Source organism: Theropithecus gelada, chromosome 2, assembly GCF_003255815.1.
Source record: "Theropithecus gelada isolate Dixy chromosome 2, Tgel_1.0, whole genome shotgun sequence".
Lineage (NCBI taxonomy): Eukaryota > Metazoa > Chordata > Mammalia > Primates > Cercopithecidae > Theropithecus > Theropithecus gelada.
In genome coordinates this window covers 31,991,037-32,009,886 of record NC_037669.1, presented here as the reverse complement: position 1 = coordinate 32,009,886, position 18,850 = coordinate 31,991,037, and the positions used below count along the sequence as shown (strand labels likewise).

At 45.6% G+C, this 18,850-nt stretch overlaps 1 protein-coding gene across 4 annotated transcripts; it reads right to left on the bottom strand.

Moving 5' to 3' along the window:
* Positions 1–2,300: 2,300 nt before the first annotated feature.
* TAGLN3 (transgelin 3) lies at positions 2,301–17,889 on the bottom strand. 4 transcript variants are annotated; one of them, XM_025375618.1, is made up of 5 exons: positions 17,432–17,889; positions 16,945–17,126; positions 15,592–15,766; positions 4,413–4,515; positions 2,301–2,771 (listed from the first exon to the last, which is right to left on the bottom strand). In XM_025375618.1, exons 2-5 carry the CDS (start codon positions 17,122–17,124, stop codon positions 2,630–2,632), a joined length of 600 nt encoding a protein of 199 aa, XP_025231403.1. In that variant the 5' UTR covers positions 17,125–17,126; positions 17,432–17,889; the 3' UTR covers positions 2,301–2,629. The 4 variants fall into 4 exon arrangements, with proteins under 4 accessions (XP_025231403.1, XP_025231402.1, XP_025231404.1 ...); XM_025375617.1 differs by having other exon boundaries at positions 16,945–17,297; positions 17,432–17,859; XM_025375619.1 differs by having other exon boundaries at positions 16,945–17,218; positions 17,432–17,748.
* Positions 17,890–18,850: the final 961 nt, after the last annotated feature.

Genomic DNA, 18,850 nt, shown 5'->3' with positions numbered 1-18,850 from the left:
TCAGGGGGTGTAGGAACCTTAAGCTTCTTTATCACATGCACAGTGTGAGGGCATTACCAAGCCCATGTGAAAGATGGCCTGGAGTCTACATTATTCAAGAAGTTGACCTTGGCCTGTTTAAGCGTGGAAATTTCACTTCTAAAATGTCCAAGGGAAATAGGCTTTAAAAGCACTCACAAGAATGATGTGCTGATTTCTGCCAATAATGCTACTACAATTTAAAATTTTATCTTTGTGCTTTACAGTTACCATAGCAGTGAAAGATTCATAGCCAACAGAATTGTTTCAGTTTCAATGACTGATTAAATTAGCAGTTTTGCTCATTTGAAGCCATGCCAATTATATTTATTATCTACAATAGTGCTGCAGTCTATTATGCCATTAAAGCTTTCTGCGAATGATAACTAAAATGGCAGAATGTCTGCAAATAAAAACCAAGATTCTACTACTTGACTGCAAATGCAAAGTGGGAAAAGAGGGAAAAATAATCTCAGGCTTTAGCTTGGATCACTTCTGGTGACTATTGGGAAAATATATCGAGACAGATATTCTTTGGAACTACACACTGGATTCTCATTCTCTACCCTAATTGCCACCACTCAGGGTAAACCTCTGCTCTAGGGCCTCAAATTTTTTCAAGAGCCTCAGCTCTAGGTTGCAATTATTAGATACGACTGAAGGGATGGGAGTCTCCATGTGGGGGTTGCAACGTGTTGGAAGGAGAAATGCCCAGGTTCTGGGCATTTCGGTGCTCTTTTTACCTGCTCCTTACTCCACCTGGGCTCCAGCACAGCCCTGAACTTAGCAACCTGCTTCCTGCTGGCTCTGAACTGATTTTGCTGTTTTCTCGCCCCTCTGTGTCACTGGTACGGCTAGGGCAATGTGGGAGCCAGAACAGGGCACGTCCTGAAAGTTCTCTCCCAATCCATCCGCTTCCTGATGGAGGCTAAAATCCCAAACAGGGACCTAGACACCTTCTGTTTCTCCAGGACTTTCCTCCCAGTTTTATTTCACTTTGGGATCCATTGGCCTCCCTCTCTTACTTTTGTGGCAACTCCAAGGTAAGGTTTCAGGAAATAATTCAGCTGCCATGGCTGGGAGGCATCTTTCCGGGAACAGGCAGGTCACCAGTGGCTGTCAAAGGGCCACTAGAACTTCTAGCAGGTACAGTAAACAGTTTAGTTGACCCACAGGCCAATTTTCTTTAGCGTAATGGTTTTTCCTTTTTTCTTTTACATTAAAGGTCTTTTTAAAATGTTATACTGAATCCCAATACATAATACAGATATATCAGAGCTGCTGTGGTTGAAGCAGGAGTGGAGGCCCGGGGTTCTGCCTCCTCAGCAGCCCTGCCCCCACAGGGATCCCATAGGAACCTGTGGGTAAACCTAGAACTGTAGAGAACAAAGAGAGAATACAGTCCAAGGAACTAAAAGTCCAAACATTTAGAGTGTGGCAATGTCTATACTTTCATCTATTTTATCTTTTTCTTATTATTCATGATGTGGATAAAATACCTTATTTCTTCTCTTACTAGATGTATCACTTGTTTTTTGTCTTTTGTTTGTTTGTTTGTTTCTACTGGTAAGAAAGAATAAGATGAACCGATAGTCCCCAGGCTTTTTTGACCTTTTGATGTTTTCTATCCATGGGGAAAAAAGTCTCAAACACCTATTCATCTTAGGCAAATCTCAATCCCAGGCACCATCCTAGGGTTTTAGGGGTTTAGACCCTTTAAATGACTTTAAGAGAGCAAACTACATTGTCTGTAACTCCTGGATGATGAAAAAAAAAAACTGTATAAATGTCAGCATCGGACCTAGGGTCTGGTCAGTAAGAGGAAGACGAATGCTAGAGAAGTGAAAACTGCTCATTCATTCAGTCATCTACCCACCCATCCATTCAATAAAACCATCCACCCATCCATTCTTCCTTCCATCCATTCAACAGATACTTCCTGGGCACGTATACAAGAGCTTCTCAAGAACCAGAGCATTGTCTCAGTCTTTCCTGTGTCCTCTACAGGTCTAGCACAATAAGCACAAAGTGCATGCTCAGAAATTGTGGGGGTCAAAGACTTTGTTCTTGAACTCATGGCTCTAGGCTCTCAGAGTGGGCGGAATGACTCCTAAACTTTCTACTCCAATTGCCAAGATAAACGCGATAATCTTGGCAGAGCATCCTCATAGCTAACCTATATTTCTCAGCTGCAGCTTAAGCTCAATTCCGTCTTTCTGGCCTTTGGAAGAAACCCAGTCCGGACTGCGGAGTCCCTAAGAGAAAGAATGAACTTCACACTGTAAGACACAAGACTAATTACTTTATTAGGTGCATTCTATAAGTTGAAGAGGAGAATTTTTGGCAAATAAATAAATAAATAAATAATCAGAGACTTTGGGGCCCGAGGAGCTCAGGAAAAGGGAAGCGGAGTCTTTGCATAGTTCTAAATGAACAGGAGGTGGCAGCAGTAGGCAACGCGGATTCTCGGCAGAAATGCAGCACTTGCAAAAACCAGGGACAGAAGGCTTTGAGAAAAAGGAGAAGGTCAGAAGGTGACTAACTATTTCTTTTTCGTAGAGACCATGGTGTGGAACATTCATCCTCTCTACCAGGGGCAGGATGCGGCGTCCTACATGATCTGCCTGGGCATCCCGTACCCTGTCATGCCAGCCTGGGAGGCTCCCTTGTTGCTGCCCATCTGCAGGCCTATTACGTTCTGTCCCTGGCGAAGCTGCTCCTCGGAAAAGCCTCTCCGATTCTGCTGAGCTTTCCTGGACAAGGAAAGTGAGAGGGAATAATGTCATTATGACAGTTTTCCAATTCTTTTCAAGCTATGCAATTAGACAGTCTCTCCTGAGGGTCCCCAAATAGATCAGCAGGTCCTACCCTGAGCCGTGGTTATGAGCTATGGCCCTATCCTGAGCTATCTATGGCCCTACCCTGAGCTATCTATGGCCCTCCTCTGAGCTATCTATGGCCCTATCCTGAGCTATGGTCTTACCCTGCACTGTGGACCTACCTCAGCCGTGGACCTACTCTGAGCTATCTCCGGCCCTAGCCTGAGCTGTGGCCCACCAGAATGCATGAGCTCCCTATCTTTTAGAAGCCCAGGTATTTTCCAGAATTCCAGCAAAGAGGAGGGCAGAATCTGTGGCTACCTCTCTGGGGAATTCACTCTCAGCTTTCCTTGTTTCTCTTTGTCCCCACTCTCCCTTCTTCCCCCACCACTTTAGGCCATCTCAGACTTCTAAGAAGAAGCCTGCTTCTTCTTACGCTTTCTCTCACAGCTACCTCAGGCCTTTGTGAAAATTAAAATTGGTTCTCTTACAAAGCACATCATTAGTCCCACCCTCACTTTCCCTGTATAGGGCCAAGATGAATATACCATTTTAGAGCCAAGGGGCCTAAGAGTTAATGAGGGGAAATGTCTCACTCTAGATTAGAGGTCTGCAAACTTTGGTAAAGAGCCAGATAGGACACAGTTGTGGTTGTGTAGCCACATGGAACATGGTAGTTCACTAATAATACAGACACTAAAACCAGGGTTTCAAATGGCCAATATCTCAGAGGTTTTCAGGGCAAGCGTTCTTTAAGATGACATAAGCTAGTAACTTTTTTTAAAAAAATAACTGTCAAGGAGAAGAAAAGGGGATTATGGAAATGAATAATCAATTATTTGCCACAGGGCACTCTTCTACAACTAAGTTATCCAGTTTAAGCTTCCTGCCTACCCTACCCTCTGCAAAAAAAAAAAAAAAAAAAAAAAAAGAAAAGAAAAATCACTTGAAGAAAAGGCCCTTTACTGAGAGATAACCATATAATTTGTCATCCAGACTAGGATGCTGTTGAGAGTGAAAGAGAGTTCTATTAATAAATACACTGGGACAACAGAGATATTAACTATGACTGTTCCAGACAAACAGGACATATTTACCCTCTATTAAGTACACAAACAAAAGAAGGAAGGAAGGAAGGAAGAAGGGAAGGAGGGAAGGAGGGAAGGCGGGAAGGAGGGAGGGAGGGAAGGAGGGAGGGAGGGAAGGAGGGAAGGAGGGAGGGAGGCAGGCAAGAAAGCTCAAAGTTGGCTGAAGTCATAATAAAACTAAGTTCAGACATGAAGCCACCTTCAAGAAAGGTCATCCAGTCCTGCTGAGCCTCAGGAGAAACAGAACCTGAGTGGAGCTGGAGGATGCAGGTATCTGGTAGAAAAGGCCCAACCATTTCTGCTCTGGCTAGGTTACTGGCCTGTACAGAAGCATCAGTCTTTCATTGCTTTGGGGAAACAGTTGTGGAGACAGAAATGCTTGGTCCTGGGGCTTTGTACATAAAGCCTCTGTAGAGTTCCAAGACTTCAGACCCTCCCTCTGGTTAAAATCACCTTCTGGGCCAGGGAGCAAGGAAGAGACTTTTACCTGTGAAACCAGGATGGCTCTCCCCGATAGCAGCCATCATCCTTGGTGACTGCAACACTGCCTAAAGCCATCAGGGTCCTCTGCACAGCTGCCATGTCCTTGCCTGGAAACCAAAAAAGAGATTAAAGCTAAGCACGTGTCAGAACCAAGGAATGCTGGAAGGATACAGCTGGACACCCAGGAGGGAAGTTCTGATAGAAGGCTGCGCGTGACCACATTCAAGGGGGCAGTGCTGTCAAACACCTCCCAAAGTGGCCCTAAGACAACCATACCCAAACTTCTCAGAAAGGAACAAAAGGTAACCTGGTTCATTGTTCTCTATATGGTACATACCAGAGATACCAAGTTTCTAATCCATTCATAGTTGCTGTATAAATAAAATCATCCATGTGCATCAAATTGAGTATTCGCTTTGCTCTTTGGGCCAGAGGTCTGGCAAATGAAGAACAGCAAATCAACACAGAAAGCACTCAATGTGACACAAGTGATAGGCCCTTTATTTTGTGCCACTTGAAAAGAGCTAAATGGAGACAATAAACAACTGGCTTGTGTGTGACAAGGAGGAGAGCAAGGGAGAAGGATGTGCAGTGTGGCCCCTGCACAGTGGGATGGGGAGCCCCGTTACCTAAGAAGCCCAGTGACCATTAACCTGTGGGGAAAGCAACTGGGCCCTACAACTCAGCCTTTCCTCCCATCCTTTCTCCTTTCTTCTCTTCCAGCTGACTGACATGTCCTAGACTGAGATGATGCTACTGTGGGGGTGGCCTGCAATTTAGAATCAGATCAAAAGTCCATGCAAGGCACCAGTGTGGAATACAAAAGCTAGAAAGCATAGGGTCAAAAGGGAAGGCAGCATCTAACCTGGTGGGGAACTATGAAAGTTAAGGGCAAATATTAAGGCTCTCTTTAGACCTGGTGAACCATCTGCAGTTTTTTGGCCCAGCTGCTGCAGCTCCGTCTCTGGGGAATACAGAATTACAGGGGAAAGGCAGATGGAAAGTGAGAACGGAGTATGAACTGTAATAAAATAAACAATTAAGGCCTTCAGAGGAAGTCCAGTTCAGGATCTTCATTTATTCGAAGAGGAGAGAGAGAAAGCTGATCCTCTCTCTCTCCCCTGTGCCCCCACCTTCACATTAACCACAGGGTGACTGCCTGAATCCTGAGGCCCTGTGGGACTGGGTGGTGAACACAAGGATAAAATGCTGTCAATGGAGAGTATCCCAGACTCAAGGAATAACTGGGGAGGTGGAGAATGAAGTATTTCAGAAGCAGACAGAAGGGAGAGGGCATAAGGATGATTCAGAACTAAGAAGAAATACAGAAATGGTTGTTAGAATGACTCTTCCACAGGTGAAAGCATTTCTGTAATTGTCACCATATAATGGGACACTTTTTAAAAAATATAAATGTGGTAATGATTTCCGAAGGCTCATTCTGTGAAGAGATAGGGAGAGGACTTGCTCTTAAGCAGCAAGCTATTAAAGGGAACTTATAGAAATGATTGAGCAAAGGAAGGCTTAGGTTAGGTTATATCACTCATCTCTACTCTTTACAAAGAGCACCCTGGATGCTTGTTTCTGGTAGTTGGAAAGAGCTGTTCTGATATGTCCAGGATCTGGGAAAATGTGGGGCCTGACATCCAGCAGCTCAGCCACAGATACTACCCTGGAGCAATGGGTGAAGAAGCAAAGTTTTATTAAACCATAGAACCAGACTCCTTCACAAGTAGCTAGTTCATCCCTGGTATCCCTGCATCTAGAAAATTCGCAACACTTAGTTCCCTTTGTACTTTCTGGGTTCATGTAGTAGTCTATACAACACTTCTTAAATATAAGACTATATATAAGAACTTATAAGAACTAACACTTATATATAAGTGTTATATATAACACTTCTTGTATAGACTACTACATAAACCCAGAAAGGACAAAGGGAACTAAGTTGCAGGCTAGGATAAAATATCCAGGAGCCTAGAACTATCAATACAACCCACCCTCATCCCAGGAGAGTGGAAAAGGAAGTGATTACACTTGAGGAAGAAGCCACTAGGGAAGCAGGCATTATTTGACAAGAAGAAATTGGAATTTTTTCCTTAAGAAACTTTCCAAAGCAAGATATTTTATATAAATTATAGGGTAGGCCGGGCGCAGTGGCTCAAGCCTGTAATCCCAGCACTTTGGGAGGCCGAGACGGGCGGATCACGAGGTCAGGAGATCAAGACCATCCTGGCTAACACGGTGAAACCACGTCTTTACTAAAAATACAAAAAACTAGCCGGGCGAGGTGGCGGGCGCCTGTAGTCCCAGCTACACAGGAGGCTAAGGCAGGAGAATGGCGTAAACCCGGGAGGCGGAGCTTGCAGTGAGCTGAGATCCGGCCACTGCACTCCAGCCCGGGCGACAGAGCGAGACTCAGTTTCCAAAAAAAAATAAAATAAAATAAAATAAAATAAAAATAAATAAAAAATAAATAAATTATAGGGTAGACACTGTATATATCATCTCAACCTCATGGAGTTGGGATTATTCCTCCTCATGTGTGGATGAGAAAACTAATTCAAAGAGGTTAATTAACATGCCCAGAGTCACCCAATCAGTTAATAGAGCCCAGCTCTAGATCAGACCTGTCTGAATGCAAAGCCCTTGAACAATCCACCATGCCACACCGCCATCTCCCATGGCGCCCACTGCAGGCTGGATGAGGAAGCACATTCCTCAGTAGGAACCAGCGATCAGGGATGATCTGAAAGGGTCACAATGGCTGTTTTGTGCCAGGCCAGAGGAGACACACTGAGGGGGATAAAACTGGAGCACAGATTTCAGACCCTATAGAATCAAGGGCACCAACCCCAATGTCCATAAGTCTTTGAGTGTTTTTGTCTGGGTTTCTCCATATCTTCATCCAAACGAGATTGAAACAAAGAAAAGCAGTGAGGGCCTCACTTCTGATGTTCTGCCCAAGTGATATCGTTTGGATGTTTTGTCCTCTCCAAATCTCACGTTGAAACGTGACCTCCAGTGTGGGAGCTGGGCTTAGTAGGAGGTATTTGGGTCATGGGGGCAGATCCCTCATGAACGGGTTGGTGCTGACCTCATGATAATGAGTGAGTTCTTATGTATGAGTTCACACAAGATCTGGCTGTTTAAGAGCCTGGCACCTTTACCTTCTGTCTCTTGCTCCCTCTCTCACCGTGTGACATACACATACTGGCGCCCCTTCACCTTCCACAATGATTGTAAGCTTCCTGCGGCCCTTGCCAGAAGCAGGTGCCAGCACCACACTTCCTGTCCGGTCTGCAGAGCCATGAGCTAAAATAAAACCTCCTTATAAATTACCCAGTCTCAAATATTCCTTTAAAGCAACAAAAATAGACTAGTACACTAAGTTAATGATTGCCAAGATTCTAAATAACATTATGACCAGAAATCTGCCTTCTGGAACCGGTTCACATCTAGCTTATTTTCTTGTTATGTTAGTCTTGTTATGTTTCCTAATTTCAGCACTCTTGGACTGACAGGATGGGAAGAGGGCCTTTTTCCAGCCTTCCCTGTCTTGCTTTGCCAGTTCAGAAGCCCAGATCAAGTACCATTGGATGAGAGTGGCACACAGAAGGAGTCAGGGCCACTTGTAGAAGCCGATTTCTGCAACTGGGGAACAAAAATTTAAGTGCATAAAAAAACACTGAGGTTAAGGAAGCTCTGTGATGTGCACCAAGTATAAAACAACAAAAGGCTGGGCACAGTGGCTCACACCAGTAATTTCAACACTTTGGGAGGCTTAGGCAGGAGGACTGCTTGAGTCCAGGAGTTTCAGGCTGTAGTGACCTATGATTGCACCACTGCACTCCAGACTGGGCAACAGAGGGAACCCCTGTCTCTAAATAACAATAAGATAAGTGAAATGAATTTAAAAACAAGAAAAGCTAAACTAGTCATATCCCAACCAAGCGTCATATCTGCCCAATGACGAAGCCTTCAAAATTGTGCAAGTACAAAAATGGCCATACACAGCCTACTTCAGAGCAGGGTTTCCCAAGCTTCTTGGATTATTTATGGGAGTTGGCTGGCGGGTGGCGGCGGGGGGGGGGGAGCGCATCTCTTTTAAAATATGCATTTTGAGGTCATTCTCCTGAGAGAATGGTTTGGTAAGTTCTGGGAGTCCATATTTTTAATAAGCTTCCCAGGTGATTCTTATCTTCAGGCAAGTTTGAGAGTTATAGGTGTTGCCTGGTGATTTGCAAGCTAAACTGATCTTCAGGATTACCCGAGAATCTTAAATATTCAGATTCTGGGGCAGTCTCCTGAGATGATTCTGAGGCAGCCAGATGGACAGGCAGATACTACTCTAAAGCTTTGGTTTTCAATGTTTAAAAACATCCCCATGTCTGCCATGTGGTAAGTACTAAATAATATTTGTTAAGCAATAACTCCTTTCTTCAGAGATATCTTCCACAAAGTCAAAAGTAAAAGCGATAATTAGAAGAACTCTGTTCCAAGTTGGAAGTCAGCCCAGAGCCCTGCAGCTTGGAATGACTTTGCTCCCTGACGGCCACCCTGGATGCTTTGGTAGATTGCTGGGGCTCCTCGGGTGAGCTGGAAAGCCACTGCTCCAGGCCATTCTTCCAAGAAAAGAAAAACATTCCTCAAAGAAGGATCAGCTAAGTGTTGGTCATTTTCTGGATGGAGGGATAGCAGAAATGAGATAGAGTCTGGTTATCCAAGAGCTGGTGGAATCTGAAAAGCATACCTACTGTATGATTCCCACTTTATGACATACTGGAAAAGGCAAAACTCTTGAGACAGTAAAAAGATCAGTGGTTGCCAGGGCTGAGGGTGGGAGGGATGAAAAGGCAAAGCGCAGAAGATTTTTAGGGCAGTACTTGATACGATATGGCAATGATAAATACACGTCATTATACATTTGGCCAAACGCATTGAATGTATAACAGCAAGAGTGAACCTAATGTAAACTGTGTATTTTGGATGATGTGCCAATGTAGGTTGATCACTTGCAACATGTGCTACTTTCATGGGGGATGTTGATAATGGGGAAGACTGTGCATTTGTGGGGAGAGAGGGCATATGGAAAATACCTGTACCTTCCTCTCAATTTTGCTGTGACCCTAAAACTGCTTGAAAATATTAGTCTTAAAAAAGGAGTTGATGGCACGGTAGCTTTCTCTGTCTCACCTGGCAAGCGTTTTCAGCAGGAGTCACCTAGCAACTGACAGCTTGACTTGACAACACAGCGCTCCCTATTGCCTACATTATCACAAAGTAATGTTATTCGAAGTGTGATCCTGCACCCCGCATTACTAAGTTACAACTCCTGGGGTGTGGGACTGGAGGTTCTGCATTGTAAGGCCCCAACCCAGGTATCCTTAATGCTATAAAGATACTTTAAGAAGGATTTTGTTCCCTTAAATTCTTTATTACTTCTAAGATATCTTATGTATGTCTATGAAAATAAAAAGTAAATGAAAAGGATGAAGATAAAGAAAAAAGGTAAAAGAGAAGTCCTCTGGGTGTGTCAACTTGGATTGGACAGTCTCTACTTTCTATTTCTACTTTTAATACAAAAAAATCAGTCTTGCAGTCAAAGTTCTTTGTCTCAGAGCTATTATACTTCTATTATATATCAGTCTTGCCTCAGCCTTGTAACTCTTAGAATACTGGCTTTTTCCATCTTTCTTGGACTTACAGAGAAAGTAAGCAGTTGTGTATGAAACCATGTCTTATTTCCCTGAATAATAACTTGGGCCTAAGCTTCCAATTCTCCAGTGAAGGGAGACCAAAATATTGCAACAGTCAAGGGAGAAATATCAGAGGGGAGGTTGGGTTTGCTCTGTGGATTTTATAAATGTTTGTTGCTTGCCTCCCTGACTCCCACTGCTCTGGGTGGTGGCTCTGAAAATGGGGTTCCCAGACCAGCAGAATCAGTATGGTCTGTGAATTGGTAAGAAATACAAATTCTTGGCCTCACCTCAGACCTAATACCTCAGAAACTCTGCTGTTGGGGTTTAGCAGTCTGTGCTTTAACAAACCTACCTAGTGATTCTGATGCACGCTGGCATTAGAGAGCCACTGCTAAAGGAAAAACCCACCAAATACAATCGTCAGCAGCCACTTGAAATAAATGCAGTGACGGCTGCTCTGATAGAAATCGAGGCTTCAAGGCCGGGCGCGGTGGCTCACACCTGTAATCCCAGCACTTTGGGAGGCCAAGGTGGGCAGTTCAGGAGATCAGGAGATCGAACACGGTGGAACCCCATCTCTACTAAAAATACAAAAAATTAGCCGGGCGCGGTGGTGGGCGCCTGTAGTCCCAGCTACTCGGGAGGCTGAGGCAGGAGAATGGCGTGAACCCGGGAGGCTGAGTGAGCCGAGATCGTGCCACCGCACTCCAGCCTGGGCGGCACAGCAAGACTCCGTCTCAAAAAAAAAAAAAAAAAAAAAGGAAAATGAGGCTTCGAGCAGCAGACACTTGTGATGTCTCAAGTCCTTACAGGTACTTTACTTACAAGATCCCAAGATATCTGTCATGCTGTGTGAAATATCTCTTCACTCTTGCTGTTGAGGAATGACACACAAAATGACGCCTTCCCAGAGAATATATTTGAACCTCCAGGCACTTCCAGCGTAAACCACGCCTCCCTAACTCCCAGTCATCAAGAAAGGGGAACAGGCACGACATGATCATGTGTCCAGGATCCTTCTCAGTAGGATTACTAAGAAGAGCCGTGAGACTGATCGATCTGCGAATCTTACCTGCTCTGACATTCTAGAATTTTATACATTCAATGCACATCAAGTGGTTACACAAATGAACCAACAAGATCATTGCTGAATGACTAATGGTGTGGGGGGAAGAGCCAACATTTATTAGGTGTCTAGTAGCCAGGCATTATGCTAGCTTCTTTACGTAGTTAATCCTTACAAAAATTCTACAAAAGAGAGGCATTAGGACTGTTCACCAAGAAGGGAACTGAGGCTCTGAGAAACTAAGCAACTTAAACAAGGTCACACAGTTAGTATGTAGCAAAAGAGATTTCAACCCATCTACCTGACTCCAAAACTCATGCTCTTTCCAGTGTAGCGGGGTCTTCTGTGTCTGGAATTGGTAAAGCAATAAATTACAGGGAAAGACATCAAGAGGGTAATGACCACAAAGTGGAAAAAACTCAATAAGGTGACTCCTAAAGTCTGGTCATTTGTATTAGAGAACAGCTGATGAAGTAAAGGCTCCACAGCTGTCAGAGAGGGTAAAGGTCATCCAGGCAACGCCACCAGCTCCTGTATGTGGCCACTAAGTCCATTTGTTCTAAGACAGAATGTGTGTTTTTCCAGACTTACTCTTCCCTCCCTTATTTTCTGTTAATCTTAGAAAAGACAAGTCAATGACAATAATAATTTCTATATTACCAACTTTTATTATCCTCTACTATCATCATGAACCATGCTAAGCACTTCTAATGAACTATCTCATTTACTCTCCATATCAACCCTGTGAAATAGACATGATTATCCCCACTTTGCAACTGAGAATATTGAGGCTTAGAGAAGTTAATTGATAAGTGGTAGAGCACAGGATTGTCCAGGCAGTCTAATTTCTGACTCAGGAGCCTGTACGCTCCTGTAATACCTTCCAGGATAAGCTTGCACTGCAGTCTTTCTGTCCCGCTACTAGACCAGAACACTCACTTGCTCTAAAATGTTCTGTCTCTCTTACACACACCCTTCCCTTTCTTGCTCTGCTTTTCCTCCCTTTCCCACTTTCTGTCCATGGAAAAGATGCTGAAGTCTTACCTGCAGAGTACTTTCTTCTGAATCATAGACAGCTGAGATGGCCCCACCCCTGCCCTTTCCAGGGCACCCATGGCAAATCCAAAAGTAATCTGCCAGGCCATTCACCTTCTGTTATTCACGAGAAGACTTCCCAGGCCCGTTCCATTCCTCTAAGCCACCCTACTTCTTCTCCATCACTGAAAGCAAGTGGTCACCCCAGCTCTGCCCTAGGGGGACTTCAGTAGCTTTGTCTATAATGTCCCTGTGATTGTGTTGTTTTTCTGAACCATTTAGCTTTGGATTTCACTTTAAAGCCTTGAATCTTGTATTCCAATTACCCTGCAGTCTATTTGAAGTATTTCACCTGGGGTGATTAAGGATGGTGGTACATCTGGGGCCTCAGCCTGTAGAAGTGATTGAAGCCTAAACAAGAAGGCATTTGGCAAGCCTGGGCTTCTCCAGACTTACAAATTTGCAACATCCAGGCAGCCTGGAGAGTCACAGGGTAGCTGTGGGCAAGCAGAGCCCTCACTTGGGAGAAGGCACTGAGTAGGGGAGATGGGAGACAGAGCTGTTGGGCATGAAATACCTGCAGAGGAAAATAAGCTCCTAGGCAAGGAGGGCTGGAGCCACAGTGGCCACAGACACCACAACCAAGGTGCAGGGAATCCGGAATTAATGTAAGTTGATATGTGAGGACAGCATTAAAACCACAGTCAAGGTGGAGAATAGTAGGGAGAATGTGGTAAGCTAAGCAAACAGCTAGTCTAATAACTGTGTGCACAAACATGTATCCCCTCACATGCACATAGACACATAACACGTGCCAATCCTGCCCCGCAGCATTCCTTTGATTCCAGTTTTCTTATGTCACACATGAGTAACAACCAATTCTTGCAGAAAGGACCCCAACCTCACTTGCTCAGTCTGCTCTGCAGTACTGCCAGCCTTCCCCTACCTCTCCCTGCTTCTCTGCTCAAAGCAACCCACTTTTCTACCTCCTGCCCTATTGCATGGTGACCAGCATTGGCCTAAGCTTCAGACAGTATCCCGGGGAATATCAGATATCCTCTCCAACCTATAACAAATCTCCCTGGACTTCGGTCCTCAGTTGCCATTCCATGGAGGGGGCCATCAGACCCTCTCAGGGCCATTTGGAAACTCCGAAGCACCTGCTTTCCTATTGACAGCTCTCCTCTTCGTCCCTACCTACTGCATGACCTGCCTACAGTTCTTCCTGCTACCTGTCAGTCCTGCTGCCCTTGGAGTGGACCTGCTCTCTTATTTCCTTTAAAGCCCCACTTTTCTACCCTGGGGCTGGGACTCTTAGTGTCTGTCTTGTTCCCCTGGAGCTGACTGGTCCATGGTCCTGGCTCAGGCGACCACACTCATCCCTCCGGGCCTCCCTCTTCCTTTAGAGGAGTCTAACACACAGGTCTGGGGCAGGTGGTATATACCTCCTCCGACTGTGTACATCAGGGACCATTTCTCCTTACACTCCTCCACACTTGCTGTGAGCACCTCTGAGGAGTAAAGTTTTACCTTTGTGTTCTTTGTAAAAAGGGGGAGAGGCAAGTAAAGCATCCTCAGTAGCATGAAGACAGGAAAGCTCTCAGAATCCTCACCTCCCACAGACCTCCTGGCTTCTTCCTCCTCCTACACACTTCCTGCACTTGGTGGGGTGGGGAGGACTCATCCGGGTCCCTTCCATTCACACTGACTCTCCATCCTTCTGTCCCACACAGCCCTGAATCATCTTCCTCCTCCTCCTCCTCACCTCCTCCCTCACCTTCTCTTCATCCTCATCAGCTAGTCACCATTATGACTCAACAGCACACTCACGGTGTAGGTGAAGGAAACTAAGCCTCCTGGCCCAAGAATGGGTTGGCAGACTAGTTAAGGCTCTATGCTTGGCTGTCAGAGAGCCCAGGTTTGAATTCTGGCTCTGCTCTCTCATGGACACAAGTAACCATGGGCAAGCTTCAGTTTCATCATCTTTGAAACGGGAAAATTAAAAAACGTTTACCTCATAGGATTGTTAGCAGAATTGACTGGCATTATGCAATAAAGCACTTGTAAAATGCCTAGTGCATAGGAAAACATCAACAAGCAGTAGCTATCTGTATTAGCTGGAAAAAAATCATCATAGTTTTGATCTAGGAAGCAGGGATCAAATCTGAACTGTGAAATTACATGAGAATTTGGAGGCTCAACAGCAAGTTCCATAGATTGGCCTGGCCTGCAGTTTTGAATATCTGAATTTCTAAATAATGGCAAACCACAAGGTAACTAATTAGCATCTTAGGATTTTAACCACTCACCTATGAGGGAAACACACATTGCTAGCTCTTTGCATGACGCCGAGGATTAAGGAGGCCATTGTGTCTTTATAAATCATAGTGTGATGAGTAGTAGAATGGTCTTCTGCTAGAGATCTATTTCAACCGTCATCTGAATACCCTTTAAAATACCATGTCTCTCCATCAGGGGAAAGCTACCCCATTCTCACTGTGAACAGAGCCATTTGGGTCACTGCCCTGGGGATCCTGTTGGTTGGGCCACTAATGACAGCCAGTGACAAAGAGCATGTGAGAGCAGAGTCAATCTGACAGTCCTGCTCTGACTAGTTGGTATCTCTCCTGGTGCCTCAGGCAGGCCTAGTGGAGAAGGAACACAGTCACATGGTTGGGTATACACATTTTCGCTAAAGGGGACACTAACGACACCATGACCGAAGTTCCCAAATTCTCTGGCAGTGTCTCCGTTCACATCATGTCCCCCAGTAATGGCAGATTATTAAATATGTCCAGGAGTGTGATTTGATTTTTATGCTTTTGTAAGATTTCCTCACCAAGTCAATTCACAAATGTGAAGGAAAAAAGCACCTGTCACACTGTGAGCAGAATGCATGTCCGGAAGGCAGAGTCACCAAGCTCCCAGATCATGGTTTAACAAAAGGTGGGAGTGCTATCTATTTCTCAGATTGACATAATAGCCCCAGATGGCTTTGTCTATAAGCTGCAGCTGAGCGAGAAGCACACTGGCCCCCTGCCTCCCTTCTCCTCTGGTAACTGTGATTTGTTATGGGAGGGGTAAGAGGAATAAAAGGCATGTATGTCACCATTAGCTTCCTCTAGCTTGAGGCTTCTGTTTACATTAGTTGCTGAGATCCCCTCTGTGTCCTCAGGGTGTGTGTTCCATTAGAAGAGAGTAGCTCCTTTTAATAGAACATAACAATGGGGAAGGCAAACAGTGCCCCCAGAATAACAGCTGAGAGCATCTTACACACATCAACAGGCACAGGGAAGAACACTGTGAGCAGTTTTTACAAGGAGATGGGGCAAAGGAGAGAAGAAGAAAAGAACAATCCCAAAAGCGGGAGGGCTGTTTACCTTCCCATAGATCCACCGTCTGAAAGATGTCAGTGGTTCTGACACCATAGGTCTCCGCAGCTTTTAGGAACTGGGAGATTTGCTCCATCTGTTTAAAAGCCATCTTTGACTCTGAGATCTTCGGTATGGGCTCTTGTCCTGGTGGGTATAAACTATTTATCAGCTTGCACAGGACCTGAAGTGGGAGGGGAGAGACAGAATCAATGTTTCCGTTTGTATTTACAGGTCAAGAATGAGAAGTGAATCCTGCTCACATGGGGCACTGCTCATCCAGTTTGGGCAGGAGCAAGTCATGGGCCCCAGGAAGGCATGGGCTCAGGGCTGTGTAGCCAGGCACCTGTGCTAAGCCCCAAAGACCCAGATGACCCCATTCCTAGCGCTGCTCCTTACTACAGAGATTCCTGTAGCCCAGGAGCGCCATTCCCTCCCTGTTCCTCCCTTCCTTTTTCTGGAGGAGGGAAAGAATGTTTACAGATAGGGAATGACGTGACGTGATGAGGACGTGATTCCAGACTTTCAAAGGAGGAATGACTTAGTGGCTCCTGAGGTTGGCAGAGCTCAAATGATAGAGTCTAATATTATTTCTTCTATCAAAAGGCAAATAAGAAGCAGGCTGCAATTTACTCATCCCATATATTTTAATAATGTGTAAAAGAAGTGAATGTGGTACCTTTTTCCCAGATATATATATATATATATATAACCCAAGCTCTGGGCAACCCAGCAGAAGCACTGGATAGCAGTTATGTAACAGTAAATCACAGGCTGCAGGAAAGGATGGGCTTGTTTGGATCACAGAGCCTGCGGCCCTCAAACCCTCAAACACACACAAGCATCTGGTCAGAAAGGCAGTTAACAAGTAAGGACTCCCTTTAGTTTCATGAGGACCCATCCACTCAATAAACAGACACTGAACACTTCCAGGGTGCATGGCTCCCACAAGAATGTGAAGGTGGCTAGTCCCCCTCCTCCCTCCTTTGTTTTACTGTGTAACCAACGCGTTCCCCTAAGGAAAGAAATGGCCCCAGAATTGCTGATGCACTAGGAAGGCTGAGGAAATCACAAGGACATACTTATCTCTATTCTCATTAGAAAAATCAAAAGGGCTTCGAATTTGCCAACTCAGAAGGGAGATGTGATGCTAGGGTGAGTGGAGAACCCCCAAGCTAGCTAGGGAATAGTGCATGGAGCCCAAATCTTCCAATCCTGAAGAAATAAAGGCATTCCCATCCCTCCTGGTGAGACACAGAGCTTGGCAACAGCAGCTCTTCCCGCAGCCTTAAGTTAAAAGAAAGGGCCCTGGAGGGTTTCCCTGCCCACCGCCCCAGCAACCGAGATCGCTGCCGGCCTTACCGTCCCGTCCATTAACCATTTCTGAAAATGGGCCCTGCCGGGGGGCGGGTGCTCTATGTCCTCTGCGCACTGCAGGATGATCCAGTCCACCAGCTTGTTCTCCAGGTCCGCATCATACTTCTGCTCGATCTTCTCCTGCACCTCTCGGCTTAAGCCATAGCTCGGGCCCCTGTTAGCCATCTCTGGAAAGAAGAGAGGACACGCGCGGCATCCACACAATAGCAGCAGCAGGCTCTGGCTCCCTGCAGACGGGGCTGGGATATGGCTGGGCAGCCTGGCCCAGCAGCAGCAAAGCGGGCAGAAAGCCGGGCGTGGTTTAAATCAAGGAGCCAATGAAGCCAATGGGGTTTCACCTACAAACGGGAAAGAAAAGCACAGCCACGCGCCAGTAACTCTAGAATAAAGCTCCGGCCGGTCCAGGGGGGCTGGAACCCCCCCTCTCGAATCCCGCCTATCAATGAGACGAGATGATATAACATGGGCTCACAATTAAGTATGAACCCCCAGGCAGCAAGGGGGATGGGTGGCGGACGTTTTCTCCCCCTTCTCAGTAGCACTTTGCAAAGGCAGAAACCGTGAGATCCGGGAAGAGCAGGTAATTAGCAGGCAGGGAGGAAGCCTCCTTTCATGTTGAACTGCTGCTGCTGCCTCGTGCCTGGAAGAATGGCACATTGATTTGATTTTCTCGTGGCTGAGATGGCTCAAGGAGGGCCGTTGCTAAGATCCCTCCAAAAAGCCAGCCCTCTCCCGTGTCAGTCAACCCGCCTGCCTCCCTCCCGCTGAGAGCCTCTTTCTCATCTGCACAATTCTTTCCCTCTTCTGGGGAGACAGCCGATTGTCTACGATTGTCTACGAGGCCGGCAGCTGCACAAGGGGATGAGGGCTTGTGGGAGGGTCCGTGCTACCGACTGTCCATCTGTCGGGAATAGCCAAGCCAGTTTCCCCCTGCCCTGAGGTAACAACTGTCTGGCAGGACGGGAGAGGAGGGACTGAGAGCTGCTATCATTTACTTGTTCAGCTGCCAGCCCAACTTCACCCAGAAACTTTCATCCTGAAACTGTTGTGCCTCCGTTTGACTAATTCAAGAGAGATATTTTTTTCATGCTACCCTTAATTGAAAGACACTAAGAGCAAGTTTTTTAAATTATTGTTATAATTATTACTATGTTGTTTTTAGATAGAAGTCTCCCTCTGTTGCCTAGGTTGAAGTGGCACAATCTCGGCTGGCTGCAACCTCCGCCTCCCGGGTTCAAGCGATTCTCCTGCCTCAGCCTCCCAAGTAGCTGGGATTACAGGTGCGTGCCACCACGCCTGGCTAATTTTTGTATTTTTAGCAGAGGTGGGGTTTTTGCCACGTTGGTCAGGCTGGTCTTGAACTCCTGACCTCAGGTTATCTGACCGCCTCCACCTCCCAAAGTTCTGGGATTACAGGCATGAGCCATTGTGCCCGGCAAGTTTCATGAATTAGAGTGAAAGGTTTTGATAGAATGTAAAGACTTCATCTGAAGTAAAGACCGTGAAGGCACAACTGACATACTGTCAGTAGTAACTGAATATTTCTCATGAGCAAACAAGCACTCAGGAGAAACCATTAGATCTAAGTTGGCCCCAAATTTTTGTAACAGCTAAAGGACTTGGCAGTTTGTCCCCCTAGACTGTAAGCCACTTGTGGGTAAAGACTGAGTCTCATTGGTGTTGTGTAATTCTCTGGGTGTTTTTCATGAGAAAAAAATCCCACATTTTTTTTTTCTTTGGTTCATTTCTTCATTCAACAGATATTTACTGAGTGTTTATGCCAACTACTGGACTGAGGAGGAATAAAATACGATTCTTGCATTGAAAACAGATTGATAAATTGACTAAAGCATATTAAATAAAGCAATTCTGGGTACATGGGATGATGATC

Coding starts and splice junctions, on each gene's coding strand:
- TAGLN3 (XM_025375618.1), bottom strand. CDS start 17,124: ATGGCTAACAGGGGCCCGAGCTATGGCTTAAGCCGAGAGGTGCAGGAG. Junction 15,767..16,944: donor AATGGTTAATGGACGGGACG/GTAAGGCCGGCA, acceptor CTCCCACTTCAG/GTCCTGTGCAAGCTGATAAA. Junction 2,772..4,412: donor GAGCCATCCTGGTTTCACAG/GTAAAAGTCTCT, acceptor TTCCTTGTCCAG/GAAAGCTCAGCAGAATCGGA.